The sequence below is a fragment of the Clupea harengus genome, chromosome 25 (genome assembly GCF_900700415.2).
Source record: "Clupea harengus chromosome 25, Ch_v2.0.2, whole genome shotgun sequence".
Classification (NCBI taxonomy): domain Eukaryota; kingdom Metazoa; phylum Chordata; class Actinopteri; order Clupeiformes; family Clupeidae; genus Clupea; species Clupea harengus.
Window position 1 is genome coordinate 14,638,923 of NC_045176.1, and position 20,685 is coordinate 14,659,607.

The window sequence follows — 20,685 nt, forward strand, 5'->3', positions numbered from 1 at the left end:
TTTGCCTTCAAAGCTTTGATATGTTTGCCTGGGCTATGCTCTAACTGAAAAGCAACAGGGTTTTTGGATGGTGGCTTTTGCTCAGTCTTACATAATCAATGTAATTACAGATGTAGCTCATATATAAATGTTACCTGCTTTGGCTGTGAAGGTTAGCACTGAATAGAGCACCATAGTGAATTCACACAAGGTTCACAACACACATCTCTGTTACAAATATCATTTCAGCACATGTGTCATGTAAGCTCCTCCTCTAGAACCATGCCAGAGTAGCTGTAGTGTCTCTCCATAGGGATCTCTGTGTGAAGCTTTGAAGAGGAAAAACAGTGACCATTTGTTTCATAGATAGGTACTCTGTTTTATTGAGAATCAATCACAATATAGTGAATATATATTATTGTATTCTGTTATAGAAAATGTTTGTTTCCTCTGTTGATTTGTGCTTGATGGAAGCGGTTGGGAGTCAAACCATTTTAATGAATTAATATGCTGAAGCATGAAAAATTAATATATAATATATAAGAATATCTGTATGCTTTTTCCCTCCATCTTAGCTGGGAGGGTTTTTGTTCAGTGCAGCTGGGTTTCCTGACACTGTGGGCCTCAGGGCACAGTAGTAGACAGCAGAGTCTGAGACTTCAGCAGATGAGATCTCCAGTGAAACTTGCTTTGCTGTTGTGTCATGCTTGATTGATATCCCAGGAACAGGAGGAGTTGCATTGGTTATGTAGCCTTGATAATCCATAATGAGAAACTGTGGCACTGAGTCAGTGAACTGGCGATACCCGTGCAGACTGTCAACAGATCCATTGTACTTGCAGACGAGCTGAACATTTTCTCCTTCTGTTGCATGCTTCACTGCAGTGTTGGGGACAATAGAGTTTCCAGCACTCTTACCTTTTAGTAGAGGGTTTTACACAAATATCAGTAATAATAATATTAACACATTCATTATTTGTGAATATGTTCTGCTATTTGATACTGCAGTGCAATATGTACATGAAATAGAAGTTCTCTTACCTAAGAAGGTTGAAAACAGTATCACTATTAGAAGAATCATCATGGTAGAGCACATAGTGTCGTTCATGTGTGAGGCTGGTATGCAGATCTGTGTGGATTCAGTTATTTCCACTCAGGCACTTTCATCAGATCTCACCCTGATGCTGTCTGTCTGTTCAGCTCCTCCCCTGACTGGTAGAGATGATTGGTCATGAGCTGCACTGTGCCTTTACTGGTCAGGATAGTAACACAGTAGTGTAGTCATTCTACTAATGGAGTAATTCCACATATTCTGTTTAACTGCATTATCATCTTGGTATACAGCAGAGTCCAACCTTTTGTACTTTTGTTTCATTATGACTCTTGTTTGGACAATTCTCTCAGTGGCTTCACTTAGCCATTCAGAGTATTTATCCTCAATGGCGTAAATTATCTCTTTGCTTTTGATCGTTTCCTGCATTGTTTCCGGAGATTTATATGTCCCAATCACTGCTTGACATTTTCATAAATAATCATCACAAGATCATCAGACACAACAGAGACATAACACTTCATGGACAAAAGGGTTTATTACATCATTCCTCAAGTCATATGGATAGAAATGAACAAGCTGACATTGCCTTCATGGCTGAACATTTATATAAAATGTGAAGTGAATTTGGCAGTGAATGCCAGTAGGTGTAGATGTATTGTGATGCACAGGCATGTCTTTCCCTCAGTGCCAGTCATGTTTTTGTATGGCAGACTGTGGTTTTGTGTCACTGTGGGCCTCAGAGCACAGTAGTACAGTGCAGAGTCAGAGACTTGAACAGAGGAGATCTGCAGAAAGACTTGAGTTTTCTCTTTGTTTAGTTTCACCATCAGACGAGGATCTACTTCTGACCTTTGGGGTTGTCCAGTGCTGTGTAGCATGAGCAGGAGAAACTGAGGAGCTGATCTGGGATACTGGCGATACCACTGTAGACGTACTGCTGAAGAGTAGCTGCAGGATAAGGTGACATTAGATTCCTTTTCTGTTGAGACTTCAGTTCTGTCTGGAGTGATTTTATTTCCCATACAGACACCTGAAAAGAGAAAAAACTAAATATAGTCAAATGTCATCTCAAGTTTTAAATCATTTATAGATGATTTGTCAAAATACAGTGCCCCTCGAGATCCACATTTCTGGCCATTTTGTAGTTACCTGCTAAGATACTGAGCCAAAACACTCTGTAGAGTAACATTGTAAATGTCATCACCACAGTACCGCTACAATAGGTAGCTATGCTGACAAAGATCCTAATCCAGTAGCGTGAAAGAGGCATGTGTGGCATGAAACACTGACAGCAGTAGTGTGATCAGTCTGACACTGAGGAGACCTGCAGGAGACTCCCTTATGTCTGACACACCACTGACACATGACTCCTTGTGGCTAAAATGGGAATTACAGCATGTCAACATATTTTTGTCTCATTAAATGTTTTATTTATTAGTTATTTCAGTCTTGACAGTTTCACAGCCTTATCATTTGTCTGTATCATTCCGAAGAAAACTTTTGAGTTTAGTAATTAATTCAAGTGAGTTCAAAATCATAATTTAATTGTTAACATATACAATGTTGAGCACTTGGACTAGAGAAGGTTTATCCTCTTCTTACCTGTAGTTTACCTTCAATGCTTTTAGATGTTTGTGTGGGCTATGTTCTACCTGAACAGAAAAGCGATTTTTTTTCTGTGATGGCGGTTGGTTTTTGCGCAGCCTTCCATAATGAATCAAATTAAAGATGTAGCCCATGAGAGTTAGGAAAAACTTAATGAAGACAGTGATTCAAATCCATGACTAAGTCCCTCTTAGTTTTAATCTGGCGATTGTAGGGAATGCTAAGGAATTGTAATATTGTATATAGCCTCCTCGCTTATAATTCCACTGATTAAATGACTTGTCAAAATACTATTGAATGTGTACACCATGATTTTGATTTATTTTCTCTATTTGAAATGATGCAAATATTTTCTAAAACTAGTGATTCCCACCGAATGCCATGTAAGGTACTCTCAGTGAACATGCCAGTATCTGCATGCAAGGTGTAACTCCAGCTAACTCTGTGCCAAAATATATTTATTCATGTAACATTGTTCATTTAAAAATATGGTGCCTTTGTGTGTTAAATAAACAGTGGGTTTCAGGACAGTGCCAATATGCATCTGTCCATCATCTTGTAGCATTTGTGTTTTAGCTGACACATAGACAGAACTATAACCAATATGCCAGGAACGAAACGTTGGTTTGGTTTTTAAAATGTATCAAAATAGAATCAGCTGAAGAAATTAACTTGGAATTTACCAAAGCAGTAGAGCGTAATAATGAACATCCAGCCCTGCATGAATGCCATGTCTTGATTCTGTCCTCTTTAGATGATGGAAGGGTTTTGGGTTTATCTTTTGTAGTTACTGAAGCGATCCCTCTTTTTTCAAAACATTCAGCCTTTGAGGAGGTGCTTGTTAATGACAAGGCTGAACAAAATGTCAAGACACTTCCTCCTTGTGGTAGCAATTTGACATTGTTCATTTAAAACCCGGTAACTTTGTGTAATTAAAATAAACAGTTGGTTTCATGACAGTTCCATTATTTAGTTCTCCATCATCACGTAGCAGTTGAGTTTTAGTTGACACATGGACACAACTATAACCAATACGCCAATTCAAAAATCATTATGAGCAAAACAGCTGTCTACAGTTGCATTGAGGGAATGAGAGTGCAGCTTAAATCAAATCACTCTCACCCACATGGTTGCAGATTAAACAGACGATCATTGAAATTACATCATCAGTGGTCTTCCTACTTTCATGCAAACTTTAGCATTTTACGTTTGCATTCTTGAGCAAAATCTTAACGTAATTAAAGTGTTTCTTTATTACAACGACAAAACACAATATGTCCATTACAGACAACTGTCAACAAAAAGAGTCCCCCACTTTGGTGTTTATGTTAGGCTGTGACCCATATCCTATCAACCAGTCTGCAGGATTAGATTAGATGGACTTATTTAACACCAATATACAGTCATGAGAACAGGGCTCTCTGACAATAAAGCTTTCTCTCATATATCTCTGAAACATGCATGCATGTCATGTGTGTTTTAATGACAGATGTTTATACTGCCCTTCAAAACCATCATAGTGTGTTTTATTTACTTAGTTTTGAAATCTTCAGGCATTCAAATGACAGGTGTAACCACGATACCTCAGTTTGCCTTGAAACCTCAGATTGTGGCTAACTGATATTATACCAATAAGGAAATTACTTTGATCTCTCTCATTAAAAAATGTTTCGGTTTGCCTCTGAGTTTTTGTACAGCATTTCAGAGACTTTGTATCACTGTGCTAAGTCCCTCAGAGCACAGTAGTAGAGAGCTGTGTCTGCCAGAGTCAGGTCTTTAATATGGAGCTCAGTGGATGTTTGTGATGTTGTTGAATCAAATCTTGGATTAGGGATGTTCTTATAACTACTATAACTTCTTGCACCTTTATATAACAAATACTGAGGTGCCTGTCCAGGATACTGCCTGTACCAGTAAAGATAAACATAGCTGCTGCTCGTCTCATAAGAGCATTTGAGTTTTACAGATTCCTCTTCACTCTGAGTGACGCCCTCCCGCTCTGGAGAGACTCGGTCAGCAGTTACACCTTCAAGACAGAAACCAAAGTCAGAATCATGTTAAAACATGTCTTGATACTGCTAGAAAGAATCAAGATTAGGTATTCACCATTTATTAAGTGAAATATCCTAAGCTACTACTCTCTGTGTCTCTGTGCGTGTGTGTGTGTGTGGCCACATGATGTGTAACCATTTGAAATAGATTACCTGTTGTCATAATGAGGATCAGTAAAAGCGGTGTCTCCATGAGGAATCTATAGTATTCAGTGTTGTTGTTCACAGTCCTCTAAGCTGCTACAGTGTGTAGCTGTGTAGACCTCACTGAAGGAGTTCCTGCTTTGAGGAGTCCTCTATGTCACACTGCAGATGACCCTCCCTGCAGCATTATCAGCCTGTAGAAATAAAGCCCTTAGTTATTCACCAGGAAACATAGTAGACTAACTCTTAAGCATGGAATATCAACATGATATCTAATGTGAATTATGAACAATGTGAATTCAGCAGGTTGGTAATTCTAAAGGCAATGATGTTATGTGACTGATGACTGTGCAGTGGTGACTGTGGGCACTATAGTACACAAGAGTCAGACACGTGCAGAATTTGGATGGCCAGTGTTGTTTTTCTGCCATTTGTGGTGTTATGCTGAATCTCTTTTTGAATTCCTTGTAATTGCCTTTCATTAATGCATTCCTCAATATGCATTCTGGGATTTGGGTTTTGCATATTGTATGTACATAATATATGTATGTGAGAACAGTATGGTATTTATGATTCAGTATCACCCATCCTCCTCCAGAAGAAGTTTGATCTCCTGATTGCAATATCATCAGAAAGTGAACACAGAATGTTGAATTGATGAACCTCTTTTACCTGTGCAACCCACAGCAATAGGCACTGCCACAAAATAAGAATTGCATTGTAACTGTTTTAAACTTTTTTTTGTTTTTCACTGAGGCAGTGTGTTCAGGGATTTCCTAGTATATCTGCTCTCTTGTGGTTAAACTCTTGTGTTACATAAAGTGACAATATATTTAGCAGTGCACTTTCTTATTTTGTGTAGTTTCAATAATTTCAGATAATGTCTCCAATAATTATCACATTGAAGTCTTCCCGTATAGCAACTGCTTAAAGGGAAACTGTTTCATGTGCTCTTTAAAGTTTCTCCATCTAGGTGTTTGAATACACACAAGAGTAAGTCTTCACAGCAGGTTTTTGTATGATGACTTCACACACAGCTGTCACTGTGGGCTGCAGAGCACAGTAGTAGACAGCAGAGTCAGACACTTGCAGATTCTTGATTGTCAAAGGGACAGTTTTTGTAGTCTTGTTGAGTTCAGCAAGAAATCTTCCTTCAAATTCCTTTTCACCATCACCACCTCCAGTAGAGAATCTCCTCAGCATATATTGAGGATAATCATTAGGTTTCTGTTGATACCAGAACAGGTTTGCATTAATACTATCACTGGTTGTATCATAACTACAGTGGAGTGTCACCATCCCTCCTTCAGGTCCAGTCTCAGACTTTGATGACTGCTCAACAGTGTCTTCTTTTCCTCTGCACACTGTAACAACATTCACATTCAATTCAATTCAATTCAATTTTATTTATATAGCGCCATAACAATACAATTGTCTCTAGGCGCTTTACAGAGCCCAGAGCCTGAAACCCCCTTAGTGCAAGCACAATGGCAACACGGGCAAGAAAAAACTCCCTGTTAGTCAGGAAGGAACCTTAAGCAGAACCACGGCACATAAGGGGGAACCCATCTGCTTGAGGTCGGCCGGGTGGAGATAGGAAGGGGGGAAGGGGGGAGGGTTGTGTGGTAGAAGGGGAAGGGAAACAACAGGTGTTGTACATAGCCTGCATTTGGTAGATGTACATAATATATATACAGACATCCAGTGGTAAATACATGATACAGACAAGACCAGTTTAGTGGATATACACTGTGCTGATAGGGTTACTATTACAGGGGTAAGGGGAGTAGGAACAGAGAAACATGTCGATGGTGGCAATAATATATATTGTATATAAATGCTAGCATAGGGTATGAGGTAGAGTAAGTGTACAGCAGTGCGGTGGCGGTGGGTGCAATTGGTCAAAGGGTTTCTGCAGGTAGACCGGGTGGAGAGACTACAGCAGCGTCCCATGGCGAAGATAGTCTAGATTAGGAGAGAAAGAAAAAGAACAGAGTGAGTGGGTTATTATAGGCATTAGCAATGTGATAAGAAAGGAGAGGGAGAGAGAGAGAGAGAGAGAGAGAGGCTGCCTGGCTGGGTGTATGGGGATTTTATTTAGTATTTAGTTGGCTGGTGACAGTCGCAATACGCGCCGTGTGCTGACCTTCTGTACATTCAGAAGGTTTCATGATCACATAGCCAAGACTGGAGGAATTAGCTTTCAGCACTCCATCATTCTCCACTCAGTATTCACTATCAACACCATTACAACACTTAACACAACTATACCTCCTGTTCTGTACTAATTATAAATTATGTTATCATAAATCAAAGTAAGTAAACAGAGTGATGTTGTGATCTATCTAACTTGTTAGAGTCTAATAAGAGATATGAGATGGTGCCACAATAGCTGAAAAAGAGGTTTAGATCTGATCATACCCAAGCATGATGCAGAGAGAATAAGACAGTTCTTAAGCCAGCTGTACATGATCATACTGTGAAACACATGAAATGAAAACACACTCATGCACACTCATACACACTCTTGCATTTAAGGAGGGGCTTCTGAAATATTCAAAATCAGTCTTGATCATGTGACCATGTCACCAAAACAAATGTAACTTGAGATAAGGTTTTATAATGTTATACTGTTCAAAGCATATATTATAGCAAGTTTGATATTGCATAATACAAAGTGTATAGAGACAATATATTACCCAAGAAGCTTGAAAATAGTGGCAGTGCTAGAGGAATCATCATGGTGTAGTTCATGTGTGAGGCTGGTATGCAGATCTGTTTGGATTCAGTTCTTTCCACTCAGGCACTTTCATCAGATCTCACCATGATGCTGTCTGTCTGTTCAGCTCCTCCCCTGACTGGTAGAGAGGATTGGTCATGAGCTGCACTGTGCCTTAACTGGTCAGGATAGTAGCACAGTAGTGTAGTAATTCTACTAATGGAGTAATTCCACATATTCTATTTAACTGCATTCTCATCAGTCCAACCTTGTGGATTTTTGTTTCATAATGACTCTTGTTTGGACAATTCTCTCAGTGGCCTCATTTAGCCATTCAGAGTATTTATCCTCAACGATGTAGAGTCAGACACTTGTAGATTCTGGATGATCAGAGGAACTGAGCTGGAGGTGATGTTCAGGTTGGAGTGAAATCTGTCATTGAACTCAGGGCCATTATCTCCAGAGCCATAATTATAAAATAGGGGGATGTTAGGTTGAATAAACCCCAAAAGGACTGTATTGCTAGTTTAATGATTAAGTGACAATCGCCACAGGTTTGTCCGGTCAGAACAATAACGGATGCCAATGTTCCAATGAGGTCTGATTTATTGCACACACACACGAAGTGAAGACATGAAGTGGTTGATGAATGATGCCCGTGAATATAATTATCCCGTGTAAAGGGACTTATATCCACATTTGAATCCGTGGTTTGAACCATGGTTTCTATGAAAATAATATATAACAAATATATACAAATATTAACAATCAAATACGACAAGAATGAAACAGTATATACACTATGAATATTACGGCTATGATTAACTACGGATATGTTCCTTTCACACCGTGCCGCGTAACGGTGAACATTCCATTTATCCCGTAATAACAGTTACTGATTGAAGTGACGGTAACAAGTGAAATACAAATTATACAGATGACACATATCACAAACACTCACATTCTCAATGACGCACGGCAAGAATGAAAGTGAATGTCTCTGATCGTGATATTGTCCGATGTGCTCCTTGATGATGACTTCTCCAACACCGCTCGACTTGACCCACAACTTGGCCGGAGGAGGGTCGGCCTTATATAGTGTAGATGAAGGGGAGCCTTGAAACCGTTTAGAAACTGTTGAAGTGGCCGGTACCACTTTACAATAAGGTTCCCTTTATAAAGGTTTATAAATGGTTTATAAATAGGTTATTAATTAGGTTGTAAACCCTTTGTAAGTCATTAATAAGCCATTATAAATGAGTTATAACACAGTTCTTAAAACATCGATGCCGGCTCACTATTTGGTAAGATCCCCATTTTGGCAACCCACTGTCTATCCCTTAACTGGCTATACTAGCCCATTGCACACTCCCTACCATTCTTGTATCTGTTACTACCAGCACGTAGAGATTACCCCCGCACCGTGGGGGGGCCTCGCATGGGGGGGGGGGGGGGGGGGCTCGCATGCCCCCCCCCCACAAAAAAATTTAAAACAAAAAAGTTTTTTTTTTTTTTTTTCAATTTGAATTACATGGGATGCACACTATGTCCTTATTGTCTTGTCTGTGTTTCCAGAGTTGATATAGAAATAAAGAAAAATATATTTAATTGTGCTTTCTTTGTTAGGTAGCCTAGTGACGTGACGACATAGGTCAGAAGGTCACAGACCGGCGCGCCCACGGCAAATAGGGAGCTTGAGTTTTGATATCTTGCCTATATGTGGGGGGGGGGGGGGGCTCGTGTTTCCGTTACGGTACTGGTTACTACCCCACTCGTTTTGAACGTGTTCTCCCTATGTGTATGTGATTTGTGTATGTTGTGTCTGGATGCTACTGGATGGCCTAAAATTTCCCTCAGGATTAATAAAGTATCCATCCATCCATCCAAGATCAAGTTACTGCTTACTACTCATTAATCTTATGAGTTACTAACAGGTATAACTGGCAAAAGGGAGCCTTATTGTAAAGTGTGAAACAAATCATCATCTATTAATCAGCTACTGTCATTTATAACTGGCAAAGGGAACCTTATTGTAAAGTGTGAAACAAATCATCATCTATTAATCAGCTACTATCATTTATAACTGGCAAAGGGAACCTTATTGTAAAGTGTGAAACAAATCATCATTTATTAATCAGCTACCAACATGTATAACTGGCAAAAGGGAGCCTTATTGTAAAGTGTGAAACACATCACCATTGATAAATGAGTAACTAACATTCACATTTACCTAATATAAGTTTTTCACATGGAATGGAAAGTAAGATGCAACAGATACAAGCAAAAATAATGTATTCACACATGTTAAAAATCAACAGTCAAAATGATTAAACTGTTGAGTACAAGTGATGCTTATATTTAGACATAAAAGCTTTACGCAGACATCAATAAAACACTTTGAAAGAAATAATGAGATTCAGACTGGAAAGGCTTTTCGTATATCCATGAACAACCGTCCAAGTGGCCCATCAGGGTGACCAGAGCCAAAAAGTCAATCATTTTATCCGGATCACGGCACCGTTGAAACAAGTCCTGCGTTGTGTTCTGTGTGAGTCTGTTTGCTGGGCAAGAAATGGCCAAGCACTGAAGTTCTGATGCTTTGTTCCAGCGAAGTGGAGCTCCGTACACTGTACACAATAACATACAACGAGACAGTCTGTAACATGCAGTCGTCAAACACACTGGATATTAGCCTGTTAGCAGAGGGAAAACATATGCTAGGAACCTCATGGCATAAGACAAAACAAGATAAATGCATTAAATATCACATCGTATGCATCACATGTTGCAGTTCACAATCTTTTAGTATATACGCCGTTATGTCATCATAATACCATGACTTTGAGGGTTTATCACTTATAAATATACGTATAGTTTCTTTGACATACCTCTCTTCAGATCAGCAACTTCAAACTGAAGCCTAAAAGGAGAGATGCCAACAAAACCGAGTTTCTTAAAGGGGCAATATCTCAGTTTAGCATGCTACTACCCAGAAGATAAACAGCGTAACAGTGTAACATGCAGTCGTCAAACACACTGGATATTAGCCTGTTAGCAGAGGGAAAACGTATGCTAGGAACCTCATGGCATAAGACAAAACAAGATAAATGCATTAAATATCACATCGTATGCATCACATGTTGCAGCAGTGCCGCGTAACGGTGAACATTCCATTTATCCCGTAATAACAGTTACTGATTGAAGTGACGGTAACAAGTGAAATACAAATTATACAGATGACACATATCACAAACACTCACATTCTCAATGACGCACGGCAAGAATGAAAGTGAATGTCTCTGATCGTGATATTGTCCGATGTGCTCCTTGATGATGACTTCTCCAACACCGCTCGACTTGACCCACAACTTGGCCGGAGGAGGGTCGGCCTTATATAGTGTAGATGAAGGGGAGCCTTGAAACCGTTTAGAAACTGTTGAAGTGGCCGGTACCACTTTACAATAAGGTTCCCTTTATAAAGGTTTATAAATGGTTTATAAATAGGTTATTAATTAGGTTGTAAACCCTTTGTAAGTCATTAATAAGCCATTATAAATGAGTTATAACACAGTTCTTAAAACATCGATGCCGGCTCACTATTTGGTAAGATCCCCATTTTGGCAACCCACTGTCTATCCCTTAACTGGCTATACTAGCCCATTGCACACTCCCTACCATTCTTGTATCTGTTACTACCAGCACGTAGAGATTACCCCCGCACCGTGGGGGGCCTCGCATGGGGGGGGGGGGGGGGGGCTCCCATGCCCCCCCCCCACAAAAAAATTTAAAACAAAAAAGTTTTTTTTTTTTTTTTTCAATTTGAATTACATGGGATGCACACTATGTCCTTATTGTCTTGTCTGTGTTTCCAGAGTTGATATAGAAATAAAGAAAAATATATTTAATTGTGCTTTCTTTGTTAGGTAGCCTAGTGACGTGACGACATAGGTCAGAAGGTCACAGACCGGCGCGCCCACGGCAAATAGGGAGCTTGAGTTTTGATATCTTGCCTATATGTGGGGGGGGGGGGCTCTCGGGTTTCCGTTACGGTACTGGTTACTACCCCACTCGTTTTGAACGTGTTCTCCCTATGTGTATGTGATTTGTGTATGTTGTGTCTGGATGCTACTGGATGGCCTAAAATTTCCCTCAGGATTAATAAAGTATCCATCCATCCATCCAAGATCAAGTTACTGCTTACTACTCATTAATCTTATGAGTTACTAACAGGTATAACTGGCAAAAGGGAGCCTTATTGTAAAGTGTGAAACAAATCATCATCTATTAATCAGCTACTGTCATTTATAACTGGCAAAGGGAACCTTATTGTAAAGTGTGAAACAAATCATCATCTATTAATCAGCTACTATCATTTATAACTGGCAAAGGGAACCTTATTGTAAAGTGTGAAACAAATCATCATCTATTAATCAGCTACTATCATTTATAACTGGCAAAGGGAACCTTATTGTAAAGTGTGAAACAAATCATCATTTATTAATCAGCTACCAACATGTATAACTGGCAAAAGGGAGCCTTATTGTAAAGTGTGAAACACATCACCATTGATAAATGAGTAACTAACATTCACATTTACCTAATATAAGTTTTTCACATGGAATGGAAAGTAAGATGCAACAGATACAAGCAAAAATAATGTATTCACACATGTTAAAAATCAACAGTCAAAATGATTAAACTGTTGAGTACAAGTGATGCTTATATTTAGACATAAAAGCTTTACGCAGACATCAATAAAACACTTTGAAAGAAATAATGAGATTCAGACTGGAAAGGCTTTTCGTATATCCATGAACAACCGTCCAAGTGGCCCATCAGGGTGACCAGAGCCAAAAAGTCAATCATTTTATCCGGATCACGGCACCGTTGAAACAAGTCCTGCGTTGTGTTCTGTGTGAGTCTGTTTGCTGGGCAAGAAATGGCCAAGCACTGAAGTTCTGATGCTTTGTTCCAGCGAAGTGGAGCTCCGTACACTGTACACAATAACATACAACGAGACAGTCTGTAACATGCAGTCGTCAAACACACTGGATATTAGCCTGTTAGCAGAGGGAAAACGTATGCTAGGAACCTCATGGCATAAGACAAAACAAGATAAATGCATTAAATATCACATCGTATGCATCACATGTTGCAGTTCACAATCTTTTAGTATATACTCCGTTATGTCATCATAATACCATGACTTTGAGGGTTTATCACTTATAAATATACGTATAGTTTCTTTGACAGACCTCTCTTCAGATCAGCAACTTCAAACTGAAGCCTAAAAGGAGAGATGCCAACAAAACCGAGTTTCTTAAAGGGGCAATATCTCAGTTTAGCATGCTACTACCCAGAAGATAAACAGCGATTTAAAAGTTGTTTGTTTTACTTGTTTTGCTTAGATTTTTTAAAAAGTTACCGAGACACTATGCAATGTAGAAACCCATTTATTTAAACTGAAAAATACGTCTGAGGGGATTTGCGAGGTGTGTCAGCCAGCTATCTAAAGTTAGCATGCTACTGCCCAGTACTACTGCTGGGTAGTAGCATGCTAAACTGAGATGCAAACTAAGCCAAGTTGCTTAAAGGGGCAATAGAAGTTCACGTATTCAGTGTGTTCAAATAACAAGATTAAATATAAACAAATCAGGATTTGGTGACATTTCATGAAATGAATGCAACTATTTTGGACTCGGTTACATATTTGATCATGATTTGTATATACTAAATCTTGTTATTTGAACACACTGAGTACAACTTGTATTGCCCCTTTAAGAAACTCGGTTTTGTTGGCATCTCTCCTTTTAGGCTTCAGTTTGAAGTTGCTGATCTGAAGAGAGGTATGTCAAAGAAACTATACGTATATTTATAAGTGATAAACCCTCAAAGTCATGGTATTATGATGACATAACGGCGTATATACTAAAAGATTGTGAACTGCAACATGTGATGCATACGATGTGATATTTAATGCATTTATCTTGTTTTGTCTTATGCCATGAGGTTCCTAGCATATGTTTTCCCTCTGCTAACAGGCTAATATCCAGTGTGTTTGACGACTGCATGTTACAGACTGTCTCGTTGTATGTTATTGTGTACAGTGTACGGAGCTCCACTTCGCTGGAACAAAGCATCAGAACTTCAGTGCTTGGCCATTTCTTGCCCAGCAAACAGACTCACACAGAACACAACGCAGGACTTGTTTCAACGGTGCCGTGATCCGGATAAAATGATTGACTTTTTGGCTCTGGTCACCCTGATGGGCCACTTGGACGGTTGTTCATGGATATACGAAAAGCCTTTCCAGTCTGAATCTCATTATTTCTTTCAAAGTGTTTTATTGATGTCTGCGTAAAGCTTTTATGTCTAAATATAAGCATCACTTGTACTCAACAGTTTAATCATTTTGACTGTTGATTTTTAACATGTGTGAATACATTATTTTTGCTTGTATCTGTTGCATCTTACTTTCCATTCCATGTGAAAAACTTATATTAGGTAAATGTGAATGTTAGTTACTCATTTATCAATGGTGATGTGTTTCACACTTTACAATAAGGCTCCCTTTTGCCAGTTATACATGTTGGTAGCTGATTAATAAATGATGATTTGTTTCACACTTTACAATAAGGTTCCCTTTGCCAGTTATAAATGATAGTAGCTGATTAATAGATGATGATTTGTTTCACACTTTACAATAAGGTTCCCTTTGCCAGTTATAAATGACAGTAGCTGATTAATAGATGATGATTTGTTTCACACTTTACAATAAGGCTCCCTTTTGCCAGTTATACCTGTTAGTAACTCATAAGATTAATGAGTAGTAAGCAGTAACTTGATCTTGGATGGATGGATGGATACTTTATTAATCCTGAGGGAAATTTTAGGCCATCCAGTAGCATCCAGACACAACATACACAAATCACATACACATAGGGAGAACACGTTCAAAACGAGTGGGGTAGTAACCAGTACCGTAACGGAAACACGAGAGCCCCCCCCCCCCCCCACATATAGGCAAGATATCAAAACTCAAGCTCCCTATTTGCCGTGGGCGCGCCGGTCTGTGACCTTCTGACCTATGTCGTCACGTCACTAGGCTACCTAACAAAGAAAGCACAATTAAATATATTTTTCTTTATTTCTATATCAACTCTGGAAACACAGACAAGACAATAAGGACATAGTGTGCATCCCATGTAATTCAAATTGAAAAAAAAAAAAAAAAAATGTTTTGTTTTAAAAAAAATTGTGGGGGGGGGGGCATGCGAGCCCCCCCCCCCCCCCCCCCATGTGAGGCCCCCCCACGGTGCGGGGGTAATCTCTACGTGCTGGTAGTAACAGATACAAGAATGGTAGGGAGTGTGCAATGGGCTAGTATAGCCAGTTAAGGGATAGACAGTGGGTTGCCAAAATGGGGATCTTACCAAATAGTGAGCCGGCATCGATGTTTTAAGAACTGTGTTATAACTCATTTATAATGGCTTATTAATGACTTACAAAGGGTTTACAACCTAATTAATAACCTATTTATAAACCATTTATAAACCTTTATAAAGGGAACCTTATTGTAAAGTGGTACCAAGTCGCCAAATGGTCAGTGAAATTCCACTGTGCACGAGCCCCACGGAACTCTGGGATCAACTGATAGGCTGACCTTTCATGGACCCCAGGCCCCGTGAGTGGCCGGCACAGTGGGGGTGCACAGCTAGATGCAGCTGGTGAAGCAGCCTTTTTAACAATAATTATTTCTTCTCAGTATACATTTTGGGAAATCCTTTGGTCTTTGTATGTACCATAAAAGTCCTGGTGATGTTCTAGCTGTTTTGTATCCACAGTCAAAAGTCACTGTTTCTCCTTCTACATGAATCATCTCCTGTTTTGGCTGATACACAATGTCATCTCCTCTGCATTCTATGAAACAAGGAAAACATTATTTGATTACAACACAGTTAAGGATATATTACAATGTACTAACATGATCATAATCTGAATGTACATTACATGTCATACCAAAGATGCAAAATGCAAGTACAAATACATTATTCCAGCAAAGCTTCATGATGTAATGTTCGTATGTGTTAAGTCTATTAACAGTAACTTATGTGTTAAGTCTATTAACAGTAACGTATGTGTTAAGTCTATTAACAGTAACTTATGTGTTAAGTCTATTGGCACTAACTAGTTGAGAATTAAACTGTGAGCTTTCACCTCCAGCCACACCTCTAACTCCTCCTCCCACTGTGCGTGTTCAAGCATATTACAGCTAGTGGAGTGATTAGTACTCTTCACTGGTTCTCTCATCTGAAGTCTGTATAGTGGGACCCAAAGCACAGTAGGAAAGACCAGAACTAGACCAGCTGCAGATGTTTCTACTGAAAGGAGTGACTCTCATCTCTCTAAGATTCCCTCTAAAAATGTGGTTCAGGGAATTTATCAAGTAGGTGATGTGCCAATGATGTGTTCATCTTAATCAGTATCCTTTCAACCAGCTGTTCCTGTGAGAGATAAAACTCAACACTATATATTTATTTGAGCATGTAATGAATACAACTATGGTTGAATTCATACCTGATGATCTATAAAGGTCACATTGAGGTTACACATATCGCCACCCTGTGGTCTATAGCTGACATTACAGATAAATAATATTTATATGCCCAATAAGTAATTACATTTCAGCTCAGTGTCTCTTAAGAATGTTAACCACTCTCATAAAGAGAGGAAAGCTGATACAAAAAAAGTCTTCAGATAGATTAAATTGTTAATCCAGAAATTGATTATTTATCATCTCATTAAGTGTTCCTGTTTTGTTCAACCACTCTATTTGTCATTCCTATGCTTCTCATACATATACTCTAGTAGAAAAGTTACATTTTAAAATGCTCTATCTATAGTATTTTCATTAAAAAGAATACATTTTTTTGCTCCTTAAATTCTGGTCATTGTATAAAATTGGATATTTATAACTAAGGCTTAACATCATTGTATTGAAATGATATGCATGCTGTAAAATCACAATGAATCTATAAGATGGGTATGAAATGTTTTTGCCCACAACTAAATGCTGTGAGGGTTTTTGTTCAGTGCAGCTGGGTTTCCTGACACTGTGGGCTCCATGGCACAGTAGTAGACAGCAGAGTCTGAGACTTCAGCAGATGAAATATTCAGGAACAGCTGCCTTGCTGTCTTGTTGTGTTTTATTGATATCCCAGGAACAGGGGGAGTCGCATTGGTAATAATTCCTTCATAATCTAGAATTAGGAACTGTGGCACAGACAGGGGAAACTGGCGATACCAGTGCAGATCGTAGTTAGTTCCATTGTACCTGCAGGAGAGCAGAACAGTTTCTCCTTCCATGGCAAACTTCACTGCAGTGTCTGGAGCAATAGGGTTTCCAAAACTGCTGGCTATGAAAAGAGACATGAAGACATAGAGAGATGATTGTACATACATTTGTCATTTAACTGAGAATAAGACATTGACCATCTGTATTTGGTTAAATGTCAATTATGTAATTAAAAATAACTGGTAAGTGTGGAAAGGGAATGTCTTCTACCCAAGAAGGTTGAAAACAGTAGCACTGTTAGAGGAATCATCATGGTAGAGCACATAGTGTAGTTCATGTGTGAGGCTGGTATGCAGATCTGTGTGGATTCAGTTCTTTCCACTCAGGCACTTTCATCAGATCTCACCATGATGCTGTCTGTCTGTTCAGCTCCTCCCCTGACTGGTAGAGAGGATTGGTCATGAGCTGCACTGTGCCTTTACTGGTCAGGATAGTAGCACAGTAGTGTAGTAACTCTACTAATGGATTAACTCCACATATTCTGGTTAACTGCATTATCATCTTGGCATGCGGCCAGCTGAAGATGTTTCTACTGAAAGGAGTGACCCTCATCTCTCTAAGATTCCCTCTAAAAATGTGGTTCCGGGAATTTATTAATTAGGTGATGTGCCAATGATGTGTTCATCTTAATCAGTATCCTTTCGACCAGCTGTTCCTGTGAGAGATAAAACTCAACACTATATATGTATTTGGGCATGTAATGAATACAACTTTGGTTGAATTCATACCTGATGATCTATAAAGGTCACATTGAGGTTACACATATCGCCACCCTGTGGTCTATAGCTGACATTACAGATAAATAATATTTATATGCCCGATAAGTAATTACATTTCAGCTCAGTTTCTCTTAAGAAAATCATAAAAAATTATATATTTTTTTTGCTCCTTAAATTCTGTTCATTGTATAAAATTGGATATTTATAACTAAGGCTTAACATCATTGTATTGAAATGATATGCATGCTGTAAAATCACAATGAATCTATAAGATGGGTATGAAATGTTTGTGCCCACAACTAAATGCTGGGAGGGTTTTTGTTCAGTGCAGCTGGGTTTCCTGACACTGTGGGCTGCAGGGCACAGTAGTAGACAGCAGAGTCTGAGACTTCAGCAGATGAGATATTCAGATCAACCCGTTTAGCATCTTTATATACTTCAGCAGAGACACGAGGATGTGGAGGAGTTGATTCCACCTTGAAGTTAGAGGATTCCATCATCAGAATAATTAATTTTGGTTTAGATCCTGGATTCTGGCGAAACCACTGCAGATTGTTCACTGAAATGGCGCTATATGTGCAGGAGAGAGAAGCTGTTTCACCCTCTAAAATGGAAATTTCTTTCAAAACTGGAGTGATGTCATCTTGCAAACTGTAACCTAAAAAAAAGTATGGAATAAAATATTATTAAATTATTAGATATTCTTCAGATATTCTTTAACATTTTCTAAAAGTATGAAGGAAAAATATTTTATTTTCTTTTTAAGGTAGAAATGACAAGCCTACCTGTGCAAAATATAAACAGAAAAAGCAGAAAGAGCATGGTAATCATTTACATTCAAGCTGCAGTCACTGACATAGACATAGACAGATGACAGCTGTAACTACAGTATACAGCAGTTACTCCCTCATACACATCATATCTCACCTACATGTTATATTGAGTTATATTGATAAGCAGATACTTTACTACCAGAGTAAATGTGAATATTTACTAGATGTTGTGTCTGTCATACATAGCATGCATATTATGTATGTAGTATGTATTTGATTTAGTTGTTCAACTGTCTTCTGCTCTGCTTTGACTTGACCAGGATCCTGCAGTCACTAGTGTTCAAATAAGCTCCAAAGGATTTTCTAGTGCTGTTTGTGTTCTGTTCAGTGATGCATCCAGACACAGTGGGGGCATTAGAGCTGATAACTTAGCCCTAGCCCAGAGTATTTTCACCCTGAAACCCAAGATGTTAATAACAAAACAACAGACAGACTGGAGAGGGGAGTAATATAGTGCTGTAAAGTGCACACAAAGTTGGAAGACGTGCATCTAGATGAAGAGCTCTGGTTTTAAGAAAACAATCCAGCCTTCTTGCTATTTCAAGAAGGAAACTCTACTGTGGTATTACACAATGTATCAAATTATGTTGATGCCAATAAAATGTTCACTGGCATGACTGTATATCAACCGCAGCTAGATAGCCCTTACACCATGGGGGTTCAGTGTGCAGCTTTCACTGTGGGCCTCAGAGCACAGTAGTACACAGCAGAATCAGACCCTTCTGGATGTTCAAGGGATCAGTTTTAGAGTTAGTGTTGAGCTCATTTGAATTTGTCTTGTTTTTAAAATATTATTTTTAACCAAAATCCATGCAAACAGCTGTACATGCCTTGCATTTGAAGACGATCAGACACATTGAAGGAACTGCTCAGCATCCTGAAGAGGCCCTCAATGACACTCTGATACTGCCCCACAGTGGGCAAACTCAGGCATGGCATCTTTATAAAAGTCTTCTTCATATCTGCTCATTTTGAGGGAACCTACATAAAAATCCACACTGGCAGCCTGCAATTAGGAAGTAGTGGTCCTCATTCATTGATTGTATTAAAAGAATAGGGCCCGGGAGTTAGATTGATGAATGCACTCAATAGCAGAATGTGAAGATGGGCTCTCTCTCTCTCTCTCTCTCTCTAGTGAGTGGGTTTAGTTGGTGGGTGGGTGGGTTGGTGAGTGGGTTTTATGTAGAGATTATCCTAAAATCAGTCTGCCAATTTCATTGCTTCTTCTGATGTGTACATTAGATTGATGTATAGTTTGGTAACTTTTGCCTCATATTGTCATAATTTATTATGCAAATGTCAAGACAAAAAATGACATGTACAGTATTTTTCATCTTGTCTGGAAAAGCAATGGATCTAGATGCTCAAAATTTGTATGAATATGTGAAATGTGCTGAATTGCATAATAAATAACAAGTAATTTATTTGGCCAGTAAGGATCGTAGGTAGCCTGGATACCAGACCGAACTTAGCCCCGCCCACCCATTTTTTGGTTGGGAAGTTCGGTCTGGCATTACTCCATTGAGGAGAAATTATCTGCGGCTCGATATCGGCCGTACCAATCAAATTGTTAAGGCGGGCTTTATACGATGATGGACAGATGATCAACAGTAACGTAACCAACCACGTCACCAACACACGAGTTGAATTCGTTTTCAACAAACATGGCTGCCGCTGGAGAGCTGAAATATATAGATTCGAGTCCATTTAGACATTGACAGTGCATTTATTTTGAAAGAGGAACAGAGAAACGCGATTAAGGCATTTGTCAATCGAAAAGATGTTTTTGCCTTCCTGCCTACGGGATCCGGTAAAAGTGTAATGTATCAGCTGCCCCTGGTCACATACTAGGTTGTTCTGATTGGTTGTAGGTAACCAATTGAGCGAAGAGGCATTTTTTCTCCAGGTTCGGTTGAAACACGCCCCATAATCACAGCCCAATGGAGCGATATCAGACTCATATTCTGACTAGAATTATGAGTATGACATCGTCAGGCTAGATCGTAGGTGTTACATTTGTCAAAGTATTTATTGTGCATTAATCTGTTGATTAAAAGATGATGAAGCTGTAATGTTTTTGTTTAATTGACATTTTAAAGGAAATCCATTCGGAATGTCACAGACAATTGTTAATTATGAAAAAATAAAACATTTTAAAAAATACAATCACAAATAAGATTTGTATATGGCACATACTATGTTTTTTTATTATTATTATTTAATTAC

General features: G+C 38.9%; 1 gene segment (V, D, J or C); it reads right to left on the bottom strand.

Moving 5' to 3' along the window:
• Nucleotides 1-550: 550 nt before the first annotated feature.
• On the bottom strand, nt 551-17,328 carry LOC116219586. The segment is given in 2 exon segments: nt 551-897; nt 17,118-17,328. Coding segments are annotated over 2 exon segments (414 nt in total).
• Between the last annotated feature and the right edge of the window lie 3,357 nt (nt 17,329-20,685).